The sequence below is a fragment of the Argopecten irradians genome, chromosome 8, assembly GCF_041381155.1.
Source record: "Argopecten irradians isolate NY chromosome 8, Ai_NY, whole genome shotgun sequence".
Lineage (NCBI taxonomy): Eukaryota > Metazoa > Mollusca > Bivalvia > Pectinida > Pectinidae > Argopecten > Argopecten irradians.
In genome coordinates, this window is record NC_091141.1 from 40,061,786 (window position 1) to 40,081,735 (window position 19,950).

The 19,950-nt window shown below is 33.5% G+C and overlaps 2 protein-coding genes across 2 annotated transcripts; both read left to right on the top strand.

Moving 5' to 3' along the window:
* The first annotated feature begins 271 nt into the window (after window positions 1-271).
* On the top strand, window positions 272-5,220 carry LOC138330352 (uncharacterized). The gene is made up of 3 exons (XM_069277920.1): window positions 272-566; window positions 4,258-4,413; window positions 4,887-5,220. Exons 1-3 carry the CDS (start codon window positions 356-358, stop codon window positions 5,054-5,056), a joined length of 537 nt encoding a protein of 178 aa, XP_069134021.1. The 5' UTR covers window positions 272-355; the 3' UTR covers window positions 5,057-5,220.
* A 5,734-nt stretch (window positions 5,221-10,954) lies between these two features.
* On the top strand, window positions 10,955-19,406 carry LOC138330354 (sulfotransferase 1C2-like). The gene is made up of 7 exons (XM_069277923.1): window positions 10,955-11,408; window positions 14,107-14,204; window positions 14,906-15,106; window positions 15,725-16,045; window positions 16,841-16,953; window positions 17,725-17,896; window positions 18,600-19,406. The coding sequence occupies exons 2-7, from the start codon at window positions 14,168-14,170 to the stop codon at window positions 18,707-18,709; spliced, it is 954 nt and encodes a 317-aa protein (XP_069134024.1). The 5' UTR covers window positions 10,955-11,408; window positions 14,107-14,167; the 3' UTR covers window positions 18,710-19,406.
* The last annotated feature ends 544 nt before the right edge of the window (window positions 19,407-19,950 follow it).

Genomic DNA, 19,950 nt, shown 5'->3' on the forward strand with positions numbered 1-19,950 from the left:
CTCCACCGACAAATATGGACATTCGAAATTTGCTATCGACCAATCAAGAACATAGTTCTGTTGCTAGCCACGCTGATGTGTAATTCATTGACATATCTGTCGACCACTCCTTTACTGACATAGCTGAAACTGAGGGGGGTATCATATTGCCGATTTCTCGAAAGCTTATAGTTTTCTGAAAGTTGTCATAGCGTCGTTTGACAAATAAGGATATGGGAGGTGTTTCATTAACCAATCAGAAACTTGCTGCTATACAAGGCATCACGTGCAATGTATGACAATTCATATTCAAACCGAACCTCTTGTGTGTTGGAAGCAGCAGAGTCTGATATAACTTTTTAGTCTCTATTACACCATGGGGTTTTCTGAAGCTTCTGTTTTATTGAAAGTAGCCCTATTTATTTTACCTCTCGCGTTAATACTACAAATTGTAGGCTTAGCAACTCCAAACTGGTCTTCTGTCAGCGGTTCCAGGAGTGGCATAACGGTTACCGCGAATGTAGGATTATGGAAAGCATGTTCTTCAATTTCAAATACCGGGTCTGAATGTGTAACCTATCCAGACGGTATGTAATCATGTTTATTTACTTCATCAAAAAAGCAAGAACACACTATAAAATGGCATGAGAAGTTGTTTAAATGGTTTCTAATAGAAACAGTCGCTGTAAAGGTTAATCATAGTTTGGGTTCTTTTTGACCCCAAATTCATAAAATTTTCAAACCTTTTATTTAGTGATTAAATTGTTGAATATCAAATATCAAGTACATCTCTGATAGAATAGGTATGATAGTTTTGTACCATTGCAGCTGTAGTTGATATGGTTACCCTCCTAAATATGCAATAATTACGAAAATGCGGAAAGTTAGTAAATTTTGGCCATTTTGGGTTAATTTTTTTTATTTATATTTCTGCTAAAGATGTATCTGTGGTACCTACATATTCTGCATAAATGTTAAGTTTGTTCAAGATTGCGCTCTATCGTTTATAAGACAAATTATATTAAAAAATAGACAGCAAATGCTAAAATTTTCAAATTGAACTAATTTATGCATAATTCATGGTTACCATGACAATCTAATGCTGCACAATTAGAAAACTTTTATTACAATTAAATCGGGGATGTACTAAATATTTAAATGAATGAATTTTATTTCTTAATAATTGTTTTAAAAAACCGATGGATTTGGGGCCAGAAAGGGCACAAACCATACAAAGTCCTTTCCTATCATTTAGATAGTTAAATAGTTTAGCAGCTACAGTTAAAATATGATGCATGATTGTCGAACATTGGATTGGATATAAATAAAATATACCTGGGGTTCAAAACATAATATTTTTCTTTAGTTCAAAGGATTTTGTCATTAGTAAATAAATGAGCTATATACATTTTTACTTAGACTATGATCCTAATGTCTCTAGATAACGTCATAATAGCAAAAATTAATGGCAATATATTCATCCTGAATATTATAGTTTATTTCTTGTATTTGTTCATCAATATTCGTCATGTTTAGTTTATTTTTTTTTTGATGAAATGAAATACTAAATTTAATTTAGAAATTATAGTGTATAATGCAAACAGTGATCTGCAATCGTAACATTGTCAATGCCAATATTTGAAAAAAACACGTTTGAATATATATTATTTTCATTTATCTGTTGAATACCGGGTTATATTAATTTACTGAATTCCTAATCAATCTCTTTTACACGTATTTCATGTTCAAAACTTCTGTTTTAATATCTTATACTACGTGTATCATATTGAATGAGTTTATGGTATGTGATTTTTAAAATAGACATGGAGACTTTCAACATCAAATGTTCTGTTTCATTATAAACAAACTCTGTAATATCAATATTCAAGATTAACATATAATCCGCCCAATATCCAGTGATTTCGTCCGTGTAATACTTTCTGCGTATATCACTAGTATAATATGAACTGGAGTGATTTTCTTTGGTTGGAAATTTATTGTGACGTCATGATAAAAACAATAAAATGACGTTAGGATTTCGAGGAAGGCGGGACAAAATGGCGGCCACCGCTGGATTTTCGCAATACATTTTGGCTTCTTCGAAATGTAGGTTGTTGTGGTAATGTGATAAAAGTTACCCGGTGTCCCATAAATTATGTTACACTTTCAAATTTAGATAATTTGCTTAATACAATACGGAAGCATCATGATTTCGTTTGCAAGAAGCCTACAATCACAAAGTTTGCATCGAACATTTTTTTCTTATCTTAATGCTTAATTGATAAATTGGACCACTGCTTCTGGTATTGGTGGTTTCTTTCTGTAATTCTGGTAATACTCACACAGAAATGATTTGATTTGTTGAGAAATGGGACATTAGAGAACAAAAAGAACCATCTCTTACAAAGTATGGAGCATTTCTCAATTACATGTATAATGTCTTCTTGACGTGCCAATGTCCTTAAATGGTGACGTCATTAGACTCCAATGCGTTTTAGCAGAATCAAATTATTTCTTTATGTTATTAATGCAACACAACTTTTTTATTGTATGCCTTTATATACCATTAATATATTTTTTGCTGCTCATGTATGTCAAAAGTTATAACACTTTAAACGTGTAACATTATTTATGGGACACCCTGTATCTGAAATTTGTGTTCATTTTATATGAAATTTAAGGAAACTCCCCTCTAAATTTTAATTTTTGCTCGCCAAGGCTCATTAAAAAAAAAACTTCGTTTCATAACATCTCATATGGAATTATTACTCATTTAAAATTCTATGTTTAATAATGATGTATCTGACAATCTGTTTCCTGTGCAGTCACCCATCCATTGATTTCAGTTTCTGATATAGCAAGCTGTTTCACTTTAAATATCATTTGGAAATTTAATAACACAGTGATATTTCAATATTACCATATGATGTGTGCCCATACCTGCAAATCATTCATTCTATTATTGTATTGTCCAGATTTACAAAGTTATATGAATACAAATCAAACGATCGACTGGAAACATACTAATTTATCAAAATTGTTTCGTGATTAATTAGCAAGTGAGAACATTTTACTGATATTGTATAACATTCAGTTATTCACTTGTATGGGTATTAATCAAAACGAAACGTTATTTTTCAAGAAAAGATTTACGTCATTACTATCCAATGGTACTCGTGATAGATAACCACAGGTGAGCATGCGTACGTGACTAGTAACATGTAGGATATAAAATACATTTAAAACCCATTACATCTTTATATCTAGAAACTAATTAATCACAAATCTACACGGATTTAATGACGCGCTCTTCAAAGGTTTCAATCTTGATGAAGTCCATCCTAGATGAGAGTTTTGAGATTTTCATTTTTGCTATGGAAATGATACACCTTTTCACTTTCTTTTAAATACAACTTTTTTCATGATATTTTCAGGTACACTTATCACGGATAGGCGTAGCATATATCTGTAAACAAATTTACATGTATCATGTGACAATAGCTTTCTGTAAAGAATATTCGTTATCTAAAATATAATAAAATGTATAAATAATAAGTATGTGTATTAATTTCATCGATAATTTTGACATGCTATTTTTTCATCATTAATTTATTAAAAACCATAAGGTTTGATGAATAAAGCTGTAAAAATCATTCAAATGGCTTCAGAAACGTTAGTTATAACACAGAAATTTTGTACTGTAAAATTGTTGTTTTTATGCCTTAAATATGTTTAAATGAAAACATACCTGCAGAAGTCACTTTACAATTACTAAAAACATTGTAAAAATGTGTAATGAAATTGTAGACCAAAATTTGGCTTCATGGTCTCACCGTATGTACTCATTTCACTTCACTATTGATGTAAATAAATGATTTTTGGCAGTACTGCCAAAAATCATTTTCAGCTCTTATTTGTACATGTAAAATTAAAACCTATGCATTGAAAGCACTGTAATTTTCAAAAAGTTGATAAATTTTGGTGCTGAATAACATATTAAAAGCTCATCTTGATTCGTGAGTATGGAAAATACGGCACATATAACTTTAAGTATGTGTATTACTTTCATCCATGGTCCTTACAGTTATTCTTTTAATTATGGTATACGTGTGTCAGAATTCAAGTCATTTATGTAATATTGCAGTATTCACTGTGCAGAATTCCATTTTAAAAATGGCAATGCAATATCGCCAATACATTTCCATTTGTTGTGTCAAATTTATTCATTATTATTCTTGAGAATTTGATTGTAAAATGTGAATATATATGTCTTTTCAGTGCTTGATTGGATGAAATCCTCTAGGGCGTTCGCCATCATCGGAATGTTGGGCGTCGCTGCTGCCGCCATCCTGGAAGCGTTGTGTACGATTGTACTGAACAAGGCGTCACACAAGATGGCATATATTCTGGCTACCGTGACAGCGTTTATTGGAGGTGGGTTAAATACTACTGCTAGGTGTGATTGATCTACTAAGTACCAACAACATTGTATGTTTTGTATTGAGCGTAAGTGAGACTGTGGTACACAAAAATATCTATTTTGTGTCCTCTTGCCATGCTCATTCTGAATATCTAATTCACTGCAAAATATATCCCATTGGTCACATCAAACACATTCGGTATTAGCAATATCCAGAATTGTTGTTTTTATTAGAGGAAATGTGTTCTTTCTCGTTGTTCTTATCGGTAATTACAGTCGCCTGATCAATATGAAATTCATTATTTACATATTAAGTTGTTATATCAATCATTGGATCAATTTAGTCGTTGTATCACCCCTGATTAAGAAAATATAGAGTGAATGTGGTGACACCAGTTTCAAATTAGGTTTGTGAGGATGTATAGTTTAAATTTAAAACAATTTTTAATTTGTAAGTAAACTTTAAATATTTTATATTCTATTTCAGCTGCTGCTATTATTCTTTCTGTCATTATTTGGGGCGTAAACAATGACGAACTAGGAACAACAGCCGATGGGAGCCCATATGATCTCAGCTGGTCACTTTTTATCTCGATCGTTGGAGGGGTACTGTCCGGGATAGGAGGGGTACTAGTAACTATAGATTTGTGTCAGTAAACACGGTCGATGGACAGACAGATTCGAAATGGAAAGGTTGATCTTTTTCGGACGAGTGCTTTTGAAGAAAAAGTAGTTGTGCTTATCGAAGATGTTGCAAAAATATATGAAATTAGTTTTGTTGGTGTGTATGTGTAATCATTACAATCATTTTTCAAATAAGCTATATGACGTATTGTTTTTATTATTTTAAATAAGTTATAATATGTCAACTTGTAATATGTGTCATCAAAGTTATTGTCTTTCTATAAAACTATGTTACATTTTAGTTTGAATAAGATCAATTACTATGATAACATCTTGGATTTTTTGACCGCGCAACAAAGACCTTCAATAATTCTGTATTTTTTTAATATTTTTATTTACTTTATTGATTTATGTTTCGATTTAAGTTCATTTATCAAATTATATTATATAATTTATGTAATTGTTTGATAATGATTAGTTCCAAGAAATAATGTATTTATAACCGGAAATAACTCGACTGATTCCGTCCGCATTTATTGAAGGGTAAAACGAAAATACATCGATCAATCATTAAGTGTTTGTTTAGTAATATTAATAAAATGTAAAAAAAAAAATGTCGTCAAATTTATTTTTTTTGTTGATGTGAGCTCATATTTCCGAATCGAAAATATGTGGTTAACAAAGAGTTCGAAATCGAAGTCTTCATGCAGTGTTTAATGTGATGTGTAGACCTCTCAAACTCAACTACAACGACCTTCTGACTAATAGAAGATTTATTTGTTAATGAGCTACATGAACATAGGAGATAGAATGTATCAATGTTAAGTGGTAATTTGACATATGCATTCCATTATATGGCCCATTGCGTTAGTTTACGCTCGAAACCCCATAATTGTCGAATAGTGATTCTATCCATGGTTATATAATTAGAACAAATATTGAGTATCAACATATTTTGAATGTTCGTTATCTCGAATTGAAATTCTCGTTACTAAACAAATTGAATTACATATAATTATAACAGATATTAAGTATCAACACATTTTGAATTTTGAATGTTTAGCAATCTAAATGAATTAAGTATAATAGAAATATCCTTTGAAGAAATGAAGTTTGCACAGTATAGACAAAGCAAATTTTATCGGTTCAACAGTTTCTAACATTATTAGTAAATATGAGCTATAAAGCTGTCCCTACAAATATATATATACAGCTATCCCAATAGTTATGGGCAAATTCAAATGATTCAATAGGAACACTTAATCACAATTGAATCTAACTTTAACGTTTAACGGTACCAAATATAAAATGAAACTAGGCTCATTCTCAGTCAAAATTCTTTCTGATAATTCAAAGCCTTATCAGCAAAATAACTTTGCTGTAAAAGGGGCCGTAGTGAAATCTTATCAAATAATGATATATGGTTTTACTTTACGGTTACCCACTTTGAATTTGAATAAATTATTCTCTAACTTCACATTGACAAATGCATAACAGGCAAATTGTATCAAAATGATAATGACGATTGGAAATGCATTACTATTTCCAAACAATACATTTATATTGCATACTAAGGTAAAAACTTCGGAAAAAACATAATTTGGTTACATAATTTTCACTCTATTTTTTACTTGAATAAAGTAGTAATACAGATGTGAAAAGATGCACTTGATGGCCCGTCCTTTTGTCTGTACTAATCGGTGACCAGGTGGCGACTAGTGTTCGGAGGCCCAGGGTTCGAATCCCTGTCTGGCAGCTACGTTTCGTCCTATCATGATAAAATACATATGTGTGAATCGTTTGTCAAAACGATGAGTCACTGATATTTTACTCACACAATGAGACAATGAAACCATTATAACATTTATAAACGACGTTCTCAGAAATCAGTATAAATATTTTTTTTAGTTAACTTCCAGGGCGATCTGTACTAATGTGTGTTTTAGTTTTTAAAGAATCGTGTCTATAAATGGTCAATCTATCAAAGTTTGTTTTCTTACAAAACCAAAGTTCTTCATTCCTTACGAAAATCTTAATATAAACTATCTTTCTCTGCTTCGCGATTTTCGTTTTAAAGAATTTCCGTGGAGATGAAAATGTCTTTGGATTTTGAGTGTGTAAGAATTGTGACAAATATTATTTCGCAAATTTAACATGATGGAGATATTCGAAAAAATAAATCACATAACAGTAATCAATGATATGATAATAATGTTAGCCATCATATTGCCATGACCCTGGCTGTTAATAGGACGTATATTTAATAACAAATACAAACAAATAAATAATCTTCATTGAATAATTTAACAAAATTGTCCATAATTGCTACCCTGTATAATTGTCGGTTATATTTTCCCAATGCAGTAATTGCTTTTGTTGAAATTAAACAATGATGCTTCCATGGTGAAGTGATATCGAAAGTGAAACTATTTTCCTGGTTTTCAGGAAACACAAACTCTATACTACAGAATCCCTATCCTGTCGTATTACAGTTCGTGTAAATATGGGCGCGGGTAGCTACAGCAAGGTCACACAAAAGCTGATAAAATATTACCGGTAGAATAACCCCTTATTGAAAAATAGTGACATTGGTGGGATTTCACTCGACCAATGCATAAATCGTTTTTCGCCAGACATATGACGCGATATATATCAGTGCAATGTATGCCGCAATCAGTCGTTTGAAACAGATTATAAAAGGCTGCGAATGGTTTCACATTAATTGAATTTGAATTCCAGAAGTCGTTAATCAAGCAATGTATTTTGCAGTATAAATGGAAGAGTTCAAATAAAGATGGTAATTTTAACACGCTAGAAATTAGACAGTTAAAGTCACATACCAAATATAACTATCAACAAAAAGTCAAGTTAGAATCGACCCCGAAAATGCAAGTATTTGTAGATGTAGTTGAAATTAAGTTATATTAAAGAATATTTATAATGATTTCTTAATAACTTTGGCCATAGAAGTTACGATTATTGTCGAACGGAAGTTCATGGCCCGTTCTCGGAAGAATTCGGACAAACGTTACGTAGTTACGGTAGTCACATGACGTTCTTTGGAACGACGTTACGATATCGGCTAACTGCGGCTTGTTTGACTAAATGGGACCCACCTAGCAGCGTTCCATATTTATTTCATTTTTATCAAGTTTCCGAAACATTATCGTTCAACTTCGATTTAATACTGCATGATTTACAACAGAATTTTTTATTCTTCAAATATCATCTAAATGAAAAAATAAGACAGATATGGATAGTAGGACTTTAAATCTTGTACATTAGTCTTTGCTAGGAATAAACGATATACTGTAATTCAAGCCTAACTCATAGCCAGCAACCACTCACCTGGCAACCAACTGACATGCTAGGTTTGAAATTAAAACCAAATATTATCTATGTATGCTTACTACAGTACTTTTAACATTTTATTTGGTAACCATGGCAAACACCAAATGACAGTATAAGTTATGATGTCTTCAGATCTATAACCATTGCATTGTCTCACTATATAGGGAGTCCAGCTTAAAGGGACATTTGTTTCCATCGTAACTAGTATTAAACATTATTAGTATATCACAAACAGTGTGCGCACATTCATCGTGTGCATACCACACATCGTGTAACGTTGTGCGGTCACACAACTGTATATTACCAGACCAAGTGTGAACAAAATCGTCCCCAAGACGAATTTGAACTTTTACAGAAAAGGTTTCTAAGATATCACGAAATGTGCATTTAGCAATATTTCCTTTATTTAAGTTGATTCTGTACAGTATTCGATATTTAATGCGTTATTTACAACTGTAAAACTATTTATAACTGATAATACCAGCATCGTGGGGGTACACACTCAATTGGCTGTGTAAGTGTGTAGGCGCAGCCATATCACGTGTTTACCTAAATTTGAAGTACAAAATACGATGCATTTAAAATTCTCGGAAACTGGTAGTTAACGTTAAATCAGGTAAAACGAGTTTAACAAGTGCACGACACAGGAAAACAAGAATATAGTTACTGAAGACACAACATGAATATATCTCCCAAAATACGGACCTCGCACAACATACATGCAATACACCGCATACATGGGAGGCCGTCCTTATATGACCATAGCTGTGAATAGGACGTTAATTAATCAATCAAACAAACAAATACTTATTGTGACCGTGTGTTTTCGACTTAGCTAAACTTAGTTAAATGTTTCAATATAATGTAAATGCTTGAAAACTAATTTTGTTTCTAGACATAATAAACAAACCCACCTGCATTAACGGGTGACAGTGATATCATTTGGGTGTACCCTCTAATGCTGGTAGTATTTACATATTTAGTTTTTAGACTCAGTTTAAACTAGATATATTAATCGGTATACTTGAAGTTTGATGAAAAGTGTCTATGAACGTGACCGGGTGGGTTGTTTTACTTGTTGTCTTCGGCGGCATGCTTCAGGTGATATAACATCATGGAAATTCTGCTGGCGTGCCCCTAGGACCAGTTTTATGTCCATTTATGTTACTGCTATATTGTATATAAATGATATGTGTGAAAACGTATTTCAAATCTAGAATGTTTGCCGACGACACGTCGCTGGCATTTTTTTCAAATCGCAGTGTATGTATAAAACACATCTATTTAATGTTAATGGTTCCCTGGAACACTTTGATATCCATTTGACTTTTAACGACATTTCGGTGACAAACGTGACAAACTGTCACAGTCACACTAACAAACTTTAAATGAAAGTGGACGTTGGGAAACAATACATTCAACAATGCCTAAACAATCTCTCTTCAAAATAACCGATTTAGGCTCTCACCAATAATTAAAAAAAAGAAAGAGGTGTTCTATTTGGGAAAGGCGTAGTGCTAGTTGTCATAAATCCATGTCAATAATGGATATCATTTGGCTTACTCGCCAAAAAAGACCTTCCATTTAAAAAAAAAATAGCATTTGTAATAATGGTCAGTTTGAACGGTCATCGGAACCTCACTCCCAATGAGATATTGACAGATATTTTTTTTATGAAAGGGAGCGGGAATGATGTGTATTTTATTGAGTTTGGTGTGAAAATAATTGATTTGTATTGTTTGTTTAAATTTTACGGCCCATCGATTGCTAGGGACATTTCGGGCCAAACTACAAGTCGTACATTAGTTTTAAAGGTCCAGATAAAAGATAAGTAATGATAACATCTAAAAGATCATGATAGAACAAAGGTAATTATGAACTACAATAGATTGTGAGTCTTGAGTTTATAAAAAAAGATGGTTTGGGATAAAATAGTTTTGGCTACAAAACATGAGAAAACTCATGCACATTGTTGATAAAACGATACAATGTTGACTTGGTACGATGATAAGATGGGAAAACGCATATATATAGATAATTGAGTTTTAACCCTCATGCACAAATAAGGTTATTCAATGTCGAAATCCTCTGAAATGTGGTTAAAATACCAGTGATTCAACCATTTAACTTCCAAAGGGAGAACATAGAAAATTTAAACAATACATATGTCTCTTTGTTTTAGAAATTGTCGGCCACTTTGTAATTCTCGAGCACATTGAAATTAAAAAATCAACTGTGTAAATTCCATTATGATACCGTAGTACCAATATCACAATGATTAATGTGTAATTAAATTATAGACTTGTAATTTCGTTCCGCTACAATGCTCTTCGATACTCTTCAAAACAAATAGTATTGGAGCATATGGTAGTGGAGCGAAATTACAAGTTTAGTTTTAATCAGATTGTTTGTGACTGCAACAACTGTCTGTATATATATAAACCTATTCCACGCAATTAGCGCCCCTCCTTTTTTCTGAAGAAGGAGTTGGGGTTGAACAAACGCCCACATCCCATGGATTTAACGTTTTACAACAAGTGATGGCTCTGGCACCAGCGTTGCATCCCATATTACATGAACTTACGAGTCTTTTACATGTGAATCACGACAATAAGTATTATGTTTCAAAGGATAAAATTTGCATGTTTAACAGTAACCGATAAATGTACAGAAATACTTCAAATTTTGGTGACATTGTTCGTCCACAACGGATATTTTAATTCACTAATAAGCGCCACCTTTGTTACACATTTAAGCGCTCTTGGAGCTCATTATGGCGAATACGGTTGGTATTTTTTATACGGAGGTACATACTTATGTGTCCTCGGCTAGTGACGTGGAAGTTAAGATGCGATAGCAGACAATACCCCGATAACAACAATGTCGGTTAAGGATAAAGTCCTGACTGGACGACATTATAATATCACATCAAGCAGTTTGGTAGTACCCACGATTATGTCGTGAAGCACGCCGCTGGGCATTCAGCTCCAGGGATCGAGCTATAGAGTCGACTAGCCGGTATTTACCAAACCTGGTATGTATTCTTCTATTATTTCATGTATTCATAAATCTTTGGACGGATAGTACAAGTGACAGAAAGAGAAGAGTATAGGCACTTCCTGCATTGACATCGGCCATTGTATATTTCATTGTGAAAACGCTTATCGCGTTGATAATGGCCAATGTTTGAGACAGATAACGAATCCAGGTCACAGTCACTTCATAGGAAAGTATGTGTAATGTTGGTTAAAACATTCGTTGAATGAATACATCCACTCCCTTGGAGGTTGTACATGGGTAATCGGTATATGTATACATCCACTCCCCTGGAGGGTGCAAATGGGTAATCGGTACATGAATACATCCACTGTCTAGGAGGGTGTACATGGGTATACATCCACTGTCTAGGAGGGTGTACATGGGTAATCAGTATATGTATACATTCACTCTCTAGGGGGGTGTACATGGGTAATCGGTATATGTATACATTCACTCCCTTGGAGGGTGTACATGGGTAATCGGTACATGTATACATTCACTCCCTTGGAGGGTGTACATGGGTAATCAGTATATGTATACATTCACTCCCTTGGAGGGTGTACATGGGTAATCAGTATATGTATACATTCACTCTCTAGGGGGGTGTACATGGGTAATCGGTATATGTATACATTCACTCCCTTGGAGGGTGTACATGGGTAATCAGTATATGTATACATTCACTCTCTAGGGGGGTGTACATGGGTAATCGGTATATGTATACATTCACTCCTTGGAGGGTGTACATGGGTAATCTCACTCTTGGGGGGGTGTACATGGGTAATCGGTATATGTATACATTCACTCCCTTGGAGGGTGTACATGGGTAATCAGTATATGTATACATTCACTCTCTAGGGGGGTGTACATGGGTAATCGGTATATGTATACATTCACTCCCTTGGAGGGTGTACATGGGTAATCAGTATATGTATACATTCACTCTCTAGGGGGGTGTACTTGGAGGGGTGTACATGGGTAATCGGTATATGTATACATTCACTCACTCACTCATTGGGTAATACGGTATATGAGAACATCCACTCTATTTATGAGGGTGTACATTAATCGGTGTATTTGTATATACCCTCTCTAGGAGGGTGTGTATGGGTAATCGGTATATGAGAACATCCACTCCCCAGGAGGGTAGTACTGTGGCTCCGAAAGTAGAACATAACTGAATTTATTTGTTTGTTAATACATATTTTTTTAAACATCCAGAGCTACAGTGTGTGTAATATTGAATTTAAACTTGCAATATCACAATCAGAAATGTCCGTAAATATACTAATTAGGAGGGAAGTTTTTGTCCAACACAAAAAGGTAAATTGTTGCACCTTGATTCATGCCACCACTAATATTTATGTGGTTGGGGATTGTATGCTATTTTGATTAGTGTATCCAATTTTCTAGATAAGTATGATTTAGACTTAAAAAGTTTCGAATACATTGTACTGTAAAAGCTAATATCCTACAGAATGCATATGTGACTAGCCTTTGTCTACTGTAAAATATCGCCGGTAAACTCTTTTAAAGGTCGATTTTCCCACGTGTGTTATAACAAAGCATGGTTGAAATCGGAACCTTGTATAACACATTGCAATCGAAGTATATATACTAACTACTATTTTAGTTTAGAAAACCGCAGCTTAGCTCTCAATATTACACACAAGGAAGTTGTAATAGGCATCATTCTTTCATACCTAGGGGTGTAATACTGGCTGGTCAAGGGCAATACACTCATGTCGCCTGAGGCTGTATTGCATGGCTACCCATGCAATAAAGCCTCGTGACGTCACGGTGTCAACAAAATTACTATTTCCCCGGTAAAACTTTCACATTATTTTCACAAAATTGCCTGGTTTTATGATAAAAGATGCAAACAACAAAATTTGTATTGAAAATATCACGTAATTTTTCATATATGGAAAATTGACTTGCAGTCGTGGTTTTCTTCGAATTTATTTCAAAATGGCGGGATATGATAGTTGTTAAATTGCAATAAAACGTCGAGGTATGAAAGAAAAATACTCTTCCATACGTGGATATGAGTGATAGGGATATTCTACCCTCGGGATCACAAAATGTTGCAAAACCCTCGGCGAGCCTCGGGATTTACTACATTTTGTGACCCTCGGATAGAATATCCCTATCACTCATATCCACATATTATGGCACGTTCTAAGTTGTATAGACTTTTTAGATTATTCATTTCGTGTAAAAGGCATGTGTGCCATAACTGGGTGAAACAAATAACATCCCATGTTTTCTTCAGTAATCTATTGAAAAACGTACATGTTGGTGAAATAAGATATGGAAATCTTGCAAAGGCATAGAAAAACATGAACGATACTTAATAAGCATTTGCGACGACACAGAATCAATCACTGTATAGTAAAACTTCTTGTTCTTATGTTTTATGTATGTTTCAATTAACATATTTTAAGAAATCAATTTAAGCTCACTGTAACATGTGAAATGAAATCGTCGACCACAACGCATTTTCTTAGTTTGTTCGTGTGTAGCCTTTATACTATTAGACTTTTGGCAGAACTCACAAAATTCATTTTGAGTACTTTGAGCAAATAAATTCTCAAAATGTAGGTTTGCTTTTAGTGGTAACATATCTAAAGCTCTTCTTGATTCGTGATTATGATACATATTAATCAATCATTTGATTGTCATTTCCGCAGGACATCGGTAGAAAACTGTATGGGGAAATTGATGTAAGTACATGTATCTAATCATCACAGAATGAGTTCAGTCAAGGTCGACGGGAAATACATCTGGGGTAAGTACATGTAATAAGTCGGTTGTCGACACCACCAAACCTGGCCTAGCACGATCATATTATGTAATCGAGTTCGTTTTGTTTGTCTTGATAAAGGGGCATATCGCCTCGAAAATTTGACAATTTTGTTTTGTCCACACGTTTGGAATTACTTCCTTGTCCCATATTTACCATTTGAAGTAATTCGTATCCAACATATTTACGTTTGATTGGATCCCGTGTCATCTGGAAAAGCCTGTTGATATTACTTCTTTTGACCCCTATATAATATTACCTACATAAATCCCTTGTAGCCACAGCGTTGTACTGTGTACAATTTTACTCACCTGTGCAGTAGCTTGATATAGTCCCATGATCGAGTCATTTTAGCCCATTAATTCTAGAACATATTATTCAGTTATGTCGAACTCTCCACTAAACATTCATCTCCGACTTTCTTCAACTCTTGCAACACCTTTGTGACTAATGATGCCTGATAATTTGTCTGTTGATTGTGGCATTATACAAATCACACTTGTCATCGAAATATCATACACGGAATTTGTCGTTGGTCTTGTAATAATAGCAGTAAGCTTCAATAAGAATAAAGTATAATTCATTATTTGTTGATATTTTTTGCTTCACTTTAGAGGAAATAAAGCATCGATAATGATTCAGACGTATAATAGCAATCGATTTAAAATTGATCTTTTATGATTTAGGTGAAATATCGGAGTCAGAAATAGTCCGACAATATGACAGAAAAGGCCGCGTGGTGGCGTGTGTGCAAGTTGAGGACATGTTTCGACCCTTGGAAAATGTAGCTGCTGGTCAAATTCCTGACCTGCGTGTGACCTTAAAGCTTATACGAGATATGCACATGCGCAAAGATGATATTCTTATATGTGCTTACGTTAAAGCAGGTATACTGATTTTGTATTATATATTACGTGTTATATACATATATTAGATATGCTTTGATTTTCACATATTCTCATTGACCAAGACGTGGTCACATGGGTGTTGATATTTAACATATTGACTCAATGTTCTTTTACATGTATGAGACTCTAAATCAGTATTACTACTGTGACGTCATAGCCTTGTTGATATTGCACATGTAAAGTAAAATTGCCCAAACGTTGTGTTCCTCAGGGTGTGGTTCTATGGCTTTCACTTTTCTTTTAAAACAAACTTCATACAGAATATAAAAATTACAGGGACCTTTGATTCGGTTGTATGGTTTTCAACCACCCTTGTAGAATTTTACATAATGACTACAGGATATGCCTTATTTGATATTTCTAACAGAGCGGTATAGAGCGTGTAACAGCTCAATTCTTGTGTATACCTGTAAATTCGTTTTACACTTTAGTATACATAAAAAAATCAAATATATTGTAAATTGGTCAAGGAGATAAGCTAAATTAGTTACCACTGTTTCAACCTCTTACTTTGTTAATAGGTACAAAATGTTTTAACGTTCCTTTCAATGTCTCTTCTGTTGTGTAATACCCATGCATTTTTCTCTTCTTAATTAGGCACACACTGGGTTTGGGAAATTGTCAATATGCTGTTGAGAGGAGCAGCGGAATATGACAAAACCATCAAAGAAGAAAACATGATTGATTTTCACTTTCCGTCAGAATTCAGTAACCTAAAATCCCCTCGTGTTTTAAACACTCACTTCACTTGGCGGCATCTTCCTTCCGAAATCCAAAAAAAGAAATGTAAAATTATCTATCTTCAGAGAAATCCTAAGGATACAGCCGTGTCCTATTTCCACCATCAAAGGAATTTAGGAATATATGGTACTGAGGGCGACTTTGGTGACTTTTTAGACCTCTATATAAAAGGTCGAGGTGAGTGGGGTTCCATGCATGTTTCTGATTACTTTGGAAAAGGATATTTTGAGGAATTATTATTTGAGCAGATATTGTAAGTCCGTGCATCATTACCAGGTCAGTTTATTCTGTTGGTAGGTTTGACTTCTTGTATGAAGCCCATCGGTGCTAAGTTAGATATGCAAAATACAAAAATGCGAATAAACCCAATATTATTACGAACAAACGCAATACTTAAGCGAATATTTATTCACAAAATTTTTGAGTTTGTTTGCAAAGAGTGCGCGAACTAATTGCGTTTATTCCGAAATCTTTGTTTTAATTTTTCATATATAATTTGGCACAATTTTGCTTCCCTACATTTTCCATCAGTGACAAAAATACAACGCTTACGGAATCCAGAGAAATGATTAAAATCAGTCCATATCATGCAAGACATTCAATCACCTTAATACAATCAGCTCAAGACTTATTTAACCATAAATGAAAATAGACATTGTACCAAACATGACGAAGTGAGTTTTAATTATTCTGTTAACAAATAACTGTCAATCGACGAGATAGTGTAATCCTCACAATAACAAAACCTGCCCCTATGATGACGACATAGATTGCCAACTATAGAAAAACAAATATCTCAAACACGATTTTTTCAAAATTTTCATTAGTTCATTTTGGCATTCGTGAGCTTTATATCTAGAAAGAGGAGCTGAAGAAATATTTGTTACTTTCTTATGTATTTTACTCGGATACCTACGGATATCATTCTATTTTGTCTGAAGAGTTTGTTTTGCACCTTAAATTCTTTTTTAGGGCCTGGATATAAATGTTGGTTTGATTATACAATGGAATGGCAGTCCTTTATAGAGGATCAGACGGACAATGGGCTCCCTATACTGACCGTGATGTATGAGGATCTCAAACGGGTACGATCTTATCACGAATATGTATTAGACATTTTTTTTAAATTATGAGACATTATTATCACAATATAGTAATTCAATAAATATTTGTCTTATTCATGGAATTTTTTGGTTCGTCTGCAACGCAAGGGCGACACTTAGGTAGAACTATGTCGGCGTCGACACATCCTCATCAGTGGAATTCTTGTTTAAAATCATAATACGAGTAAGATTATGTACAAGATAAGTTGGAAAATCATAATTATCGCACTATCAATTTTGGAGTGTTTGCCCTGTGTAGTAATATATATTGTAAGATTATTTAACACGGAAACTACCTAGTTATTGCCCATGGTAATGATAGAAACTTGTTTTAAATTGTGGCATATTAAGCAACATTTTCTATTCGTACTTCATCCTTCATTACAGTAATGCGCATATTATTTAAGATTCATGTTTAAATTGACATTATAAGTCTTCAATTATTATTGCAAATGTATTATGGACGAGATGTATAATTTGCAAAAATAGCTATAATATATTATTTCTACCACGTCGTAAGAGTTACGCCCCGCATGTAATTTTTCCGGATATTAGTTTCCGTTTTCACTTACATGTAATTAGTATGTGCTTAATTCCAGATATTTTTTTTTTATTATTCATTATATAATTTTGAATCATTAAAATGCTTGAAATAGAAACGAACGACTAGTCTTATGTAGTATGTGCTGATAAAAAAACAACATTTAAGAAACATTTTGAATCACTACATCATATTATGATTAAATACTTCAGGAACCTGTTACTCAAGTACAGAAACTAGCAGACTACCTCGAGTTAAAAAGAGAGCCACAACTTATTACAGAGATAGTGGAGAAATGCGATTTTAAATGTATGCAACAGGCTATACTTGCTAAGAACGAAGCACACCCGTCGATATCCAACTACCATACGCTTTATAGAAAAGGTAAGTATCTACAAAAGGTTTGACAATATCACAGGGTACGATAAGTGAAATGTAAATGTACATGTAATAGAATCTTAAATTATTGTTCATTTAATATGAGCTTTTATGACACGACTCTTAGAAGTTTTTAGCTTATACCTACAACCTTTGAAACCTGCATTTCGAAGAATTTCATCGCAAAGTACAGCCAAAAAGCGGAGGCTACCATTTTGTCTCGCCGACCTCTAAAGCCTGACGTCACATTATTGTTTCTATCATGACGTCACAATGGGTTCCCTGTCCGGCACAGACGAAGCACGAGCAACAAAGTGATATCCTTACATATTTTTACTTGCAGACCGATGATTTGTAGAGTTTGTTTTATTCCGCTGTAATTCAGTAGCTCTCACTCAAGTGATATGTCTGCATGTTTTAAATCTCTGTGACGTCAAACTATTACCAATTACGTGACGCCATTGATGACTGTGTAACCAAATTACATGAAATTTGTTGAATGCTGCTGAAGATTAAAATTGATTGAAAGATTTGAAGGTATAAAGCCATAAATACAAATCGAATGTATCATTTAGGTTAAATGTATGACAACGACATTTTTTGAACTCAAGTCGAAACTATTAAATTTCCCCAAGCCTAGTATAGCACTTTTTGAATTTGTCATGGAATAAATTATTTAAGGACCAATATTATTTCTCTGTAATTGCAGGCGAAATAGGAGACTGGAAAAACTGGTTCACAGTTGCCCAGAGTGAAGAATTTGATGAACTGATGAGGAAAAAGATGGAGGAATGTAAAACAACGTTTGTTTATGAATAGTGTATAAACACCAAATGCGACTCTGATGATCGTGTTGCTGTAAACGTGTTAACATTAATCATCAATTACAACATGATTACTATATTATAAACAATTTCTCAAATCTGTTCTCAATATGGAATGTAATACGAATTTTCAAATATCAAAACGTGTCAGTGTTTCTTTGATATAATGACAGTGACAATAAATTATTTATGAAAATCTGTATTTACAAAATATGTTTTTTTTGCGATATTGTAAACGCACTTATTTTACACACAGTCTAAGTTTAGCGCAAATGCGAAAATCAGTAAATTATTTTTTTATTAGTGCGGAAATAAATTGGCGCACTTCTGCGGTTTAATACAATTTTATCAAATTAGCCATGTACATGAATTAGCGCTTTAAAGACAGTGCAAGACAGTGCGAAAAGCGCTGCAATAAAACTACCACTAAAATAGAACTATCGTTAAGAAATATGTGTTTACAAGATTTGACAAATGAGAAATATTTAATTCTACTCTTCGCATCCTGCTACCGACAGAATAACGGCGATAACAAGTATATTCACCAGGATTAGATCGTGGTTTATTTTAACGTCATAATTTTATACAAACTTATGACGTAACAATCAATGCCTAAACCAACCCAAGGAACAGATACGTATTTTATATGTAATAAAAATACATATTATGCTATGACTTTACCATTCACATATAATGTTAGTGAACTATTATTGCACATCTGAGAGTTCAGTTTAACCATTCAGCCATTTAACTTATTACCTTTGGACCAGAAAATTTAAATGTTAGTCTTTAGTCTCCAAATTTAGGTAAGTTATTATAACCTGGATAGATCAGCTGCAAATGATCAATAGTTATAGATGACGTCATCGATGATATCATGTCTACACCCTTCAATTACCAGGCATTTGTGTTAGTGCTTTTTAATTATCATTTAAAACCATAAACATAAAAGTGATGGAGTAATTTATTATTTTCTTCGGATAACAAATTATATCGTTTTATACATTGGTAAATGATGATACCAAAACGACAATCGACGTTATCGGTCATTATAATGACTATGATAATAGTTTTTGACTATCACATAGTTATTTGATAATGTACAAATGCCCTCCCTGCACTATATCATCATGATGCTATGACTTCACCATTGACATATAATGTTAGTGAACTATTATTGCACATCTAAGGGTTCAGTTTAACCCTTCAACGATTCAAATTATTACCTCTGAACCA

Coding starts and splice junctions, on each gene's coding strand:
- LOC138330354 (XM_069277923.1), top strand. CDS start 14,168: ATGAGTTCAGTCAAGGTCGACGGGAAATACATCTGGG. Junction 14,205..14,905: donor CGACGGGAAATACATCTGGG/GTAAGTACATGT, acceptor TTTATGATTTAG/GTGAAATATCGGAGTCAGAA. Junction 16,046..16,840: donor CCTCTATATAAAAGGTCGAG/GTGAGTGGGGTT, acceptor ATTCTTTTTTAG/GGCCTGGATATAAATGTTGG.
- LOC138330352 (XM_069277920.1), top strand. CDS start 356: ATGGGGTTTTCTGAAGCTTCTGTTTTATTGAAAGTAGCCCTATTTATT. Junction 567..4,257: donor ATGTGTAACCTATCCAGACG/GTATGTAATCAT, acceptor ATGTCTTTTCAG/TGCTTGATTGGATGAAATCC. Junction 4,414..4,886: donor CGTGACAGCGTTTATTGGAG/GTGGGTTAAATA, acceptor ATTCTATTTCAG/CTGCTGCTATTATTCTTTCT.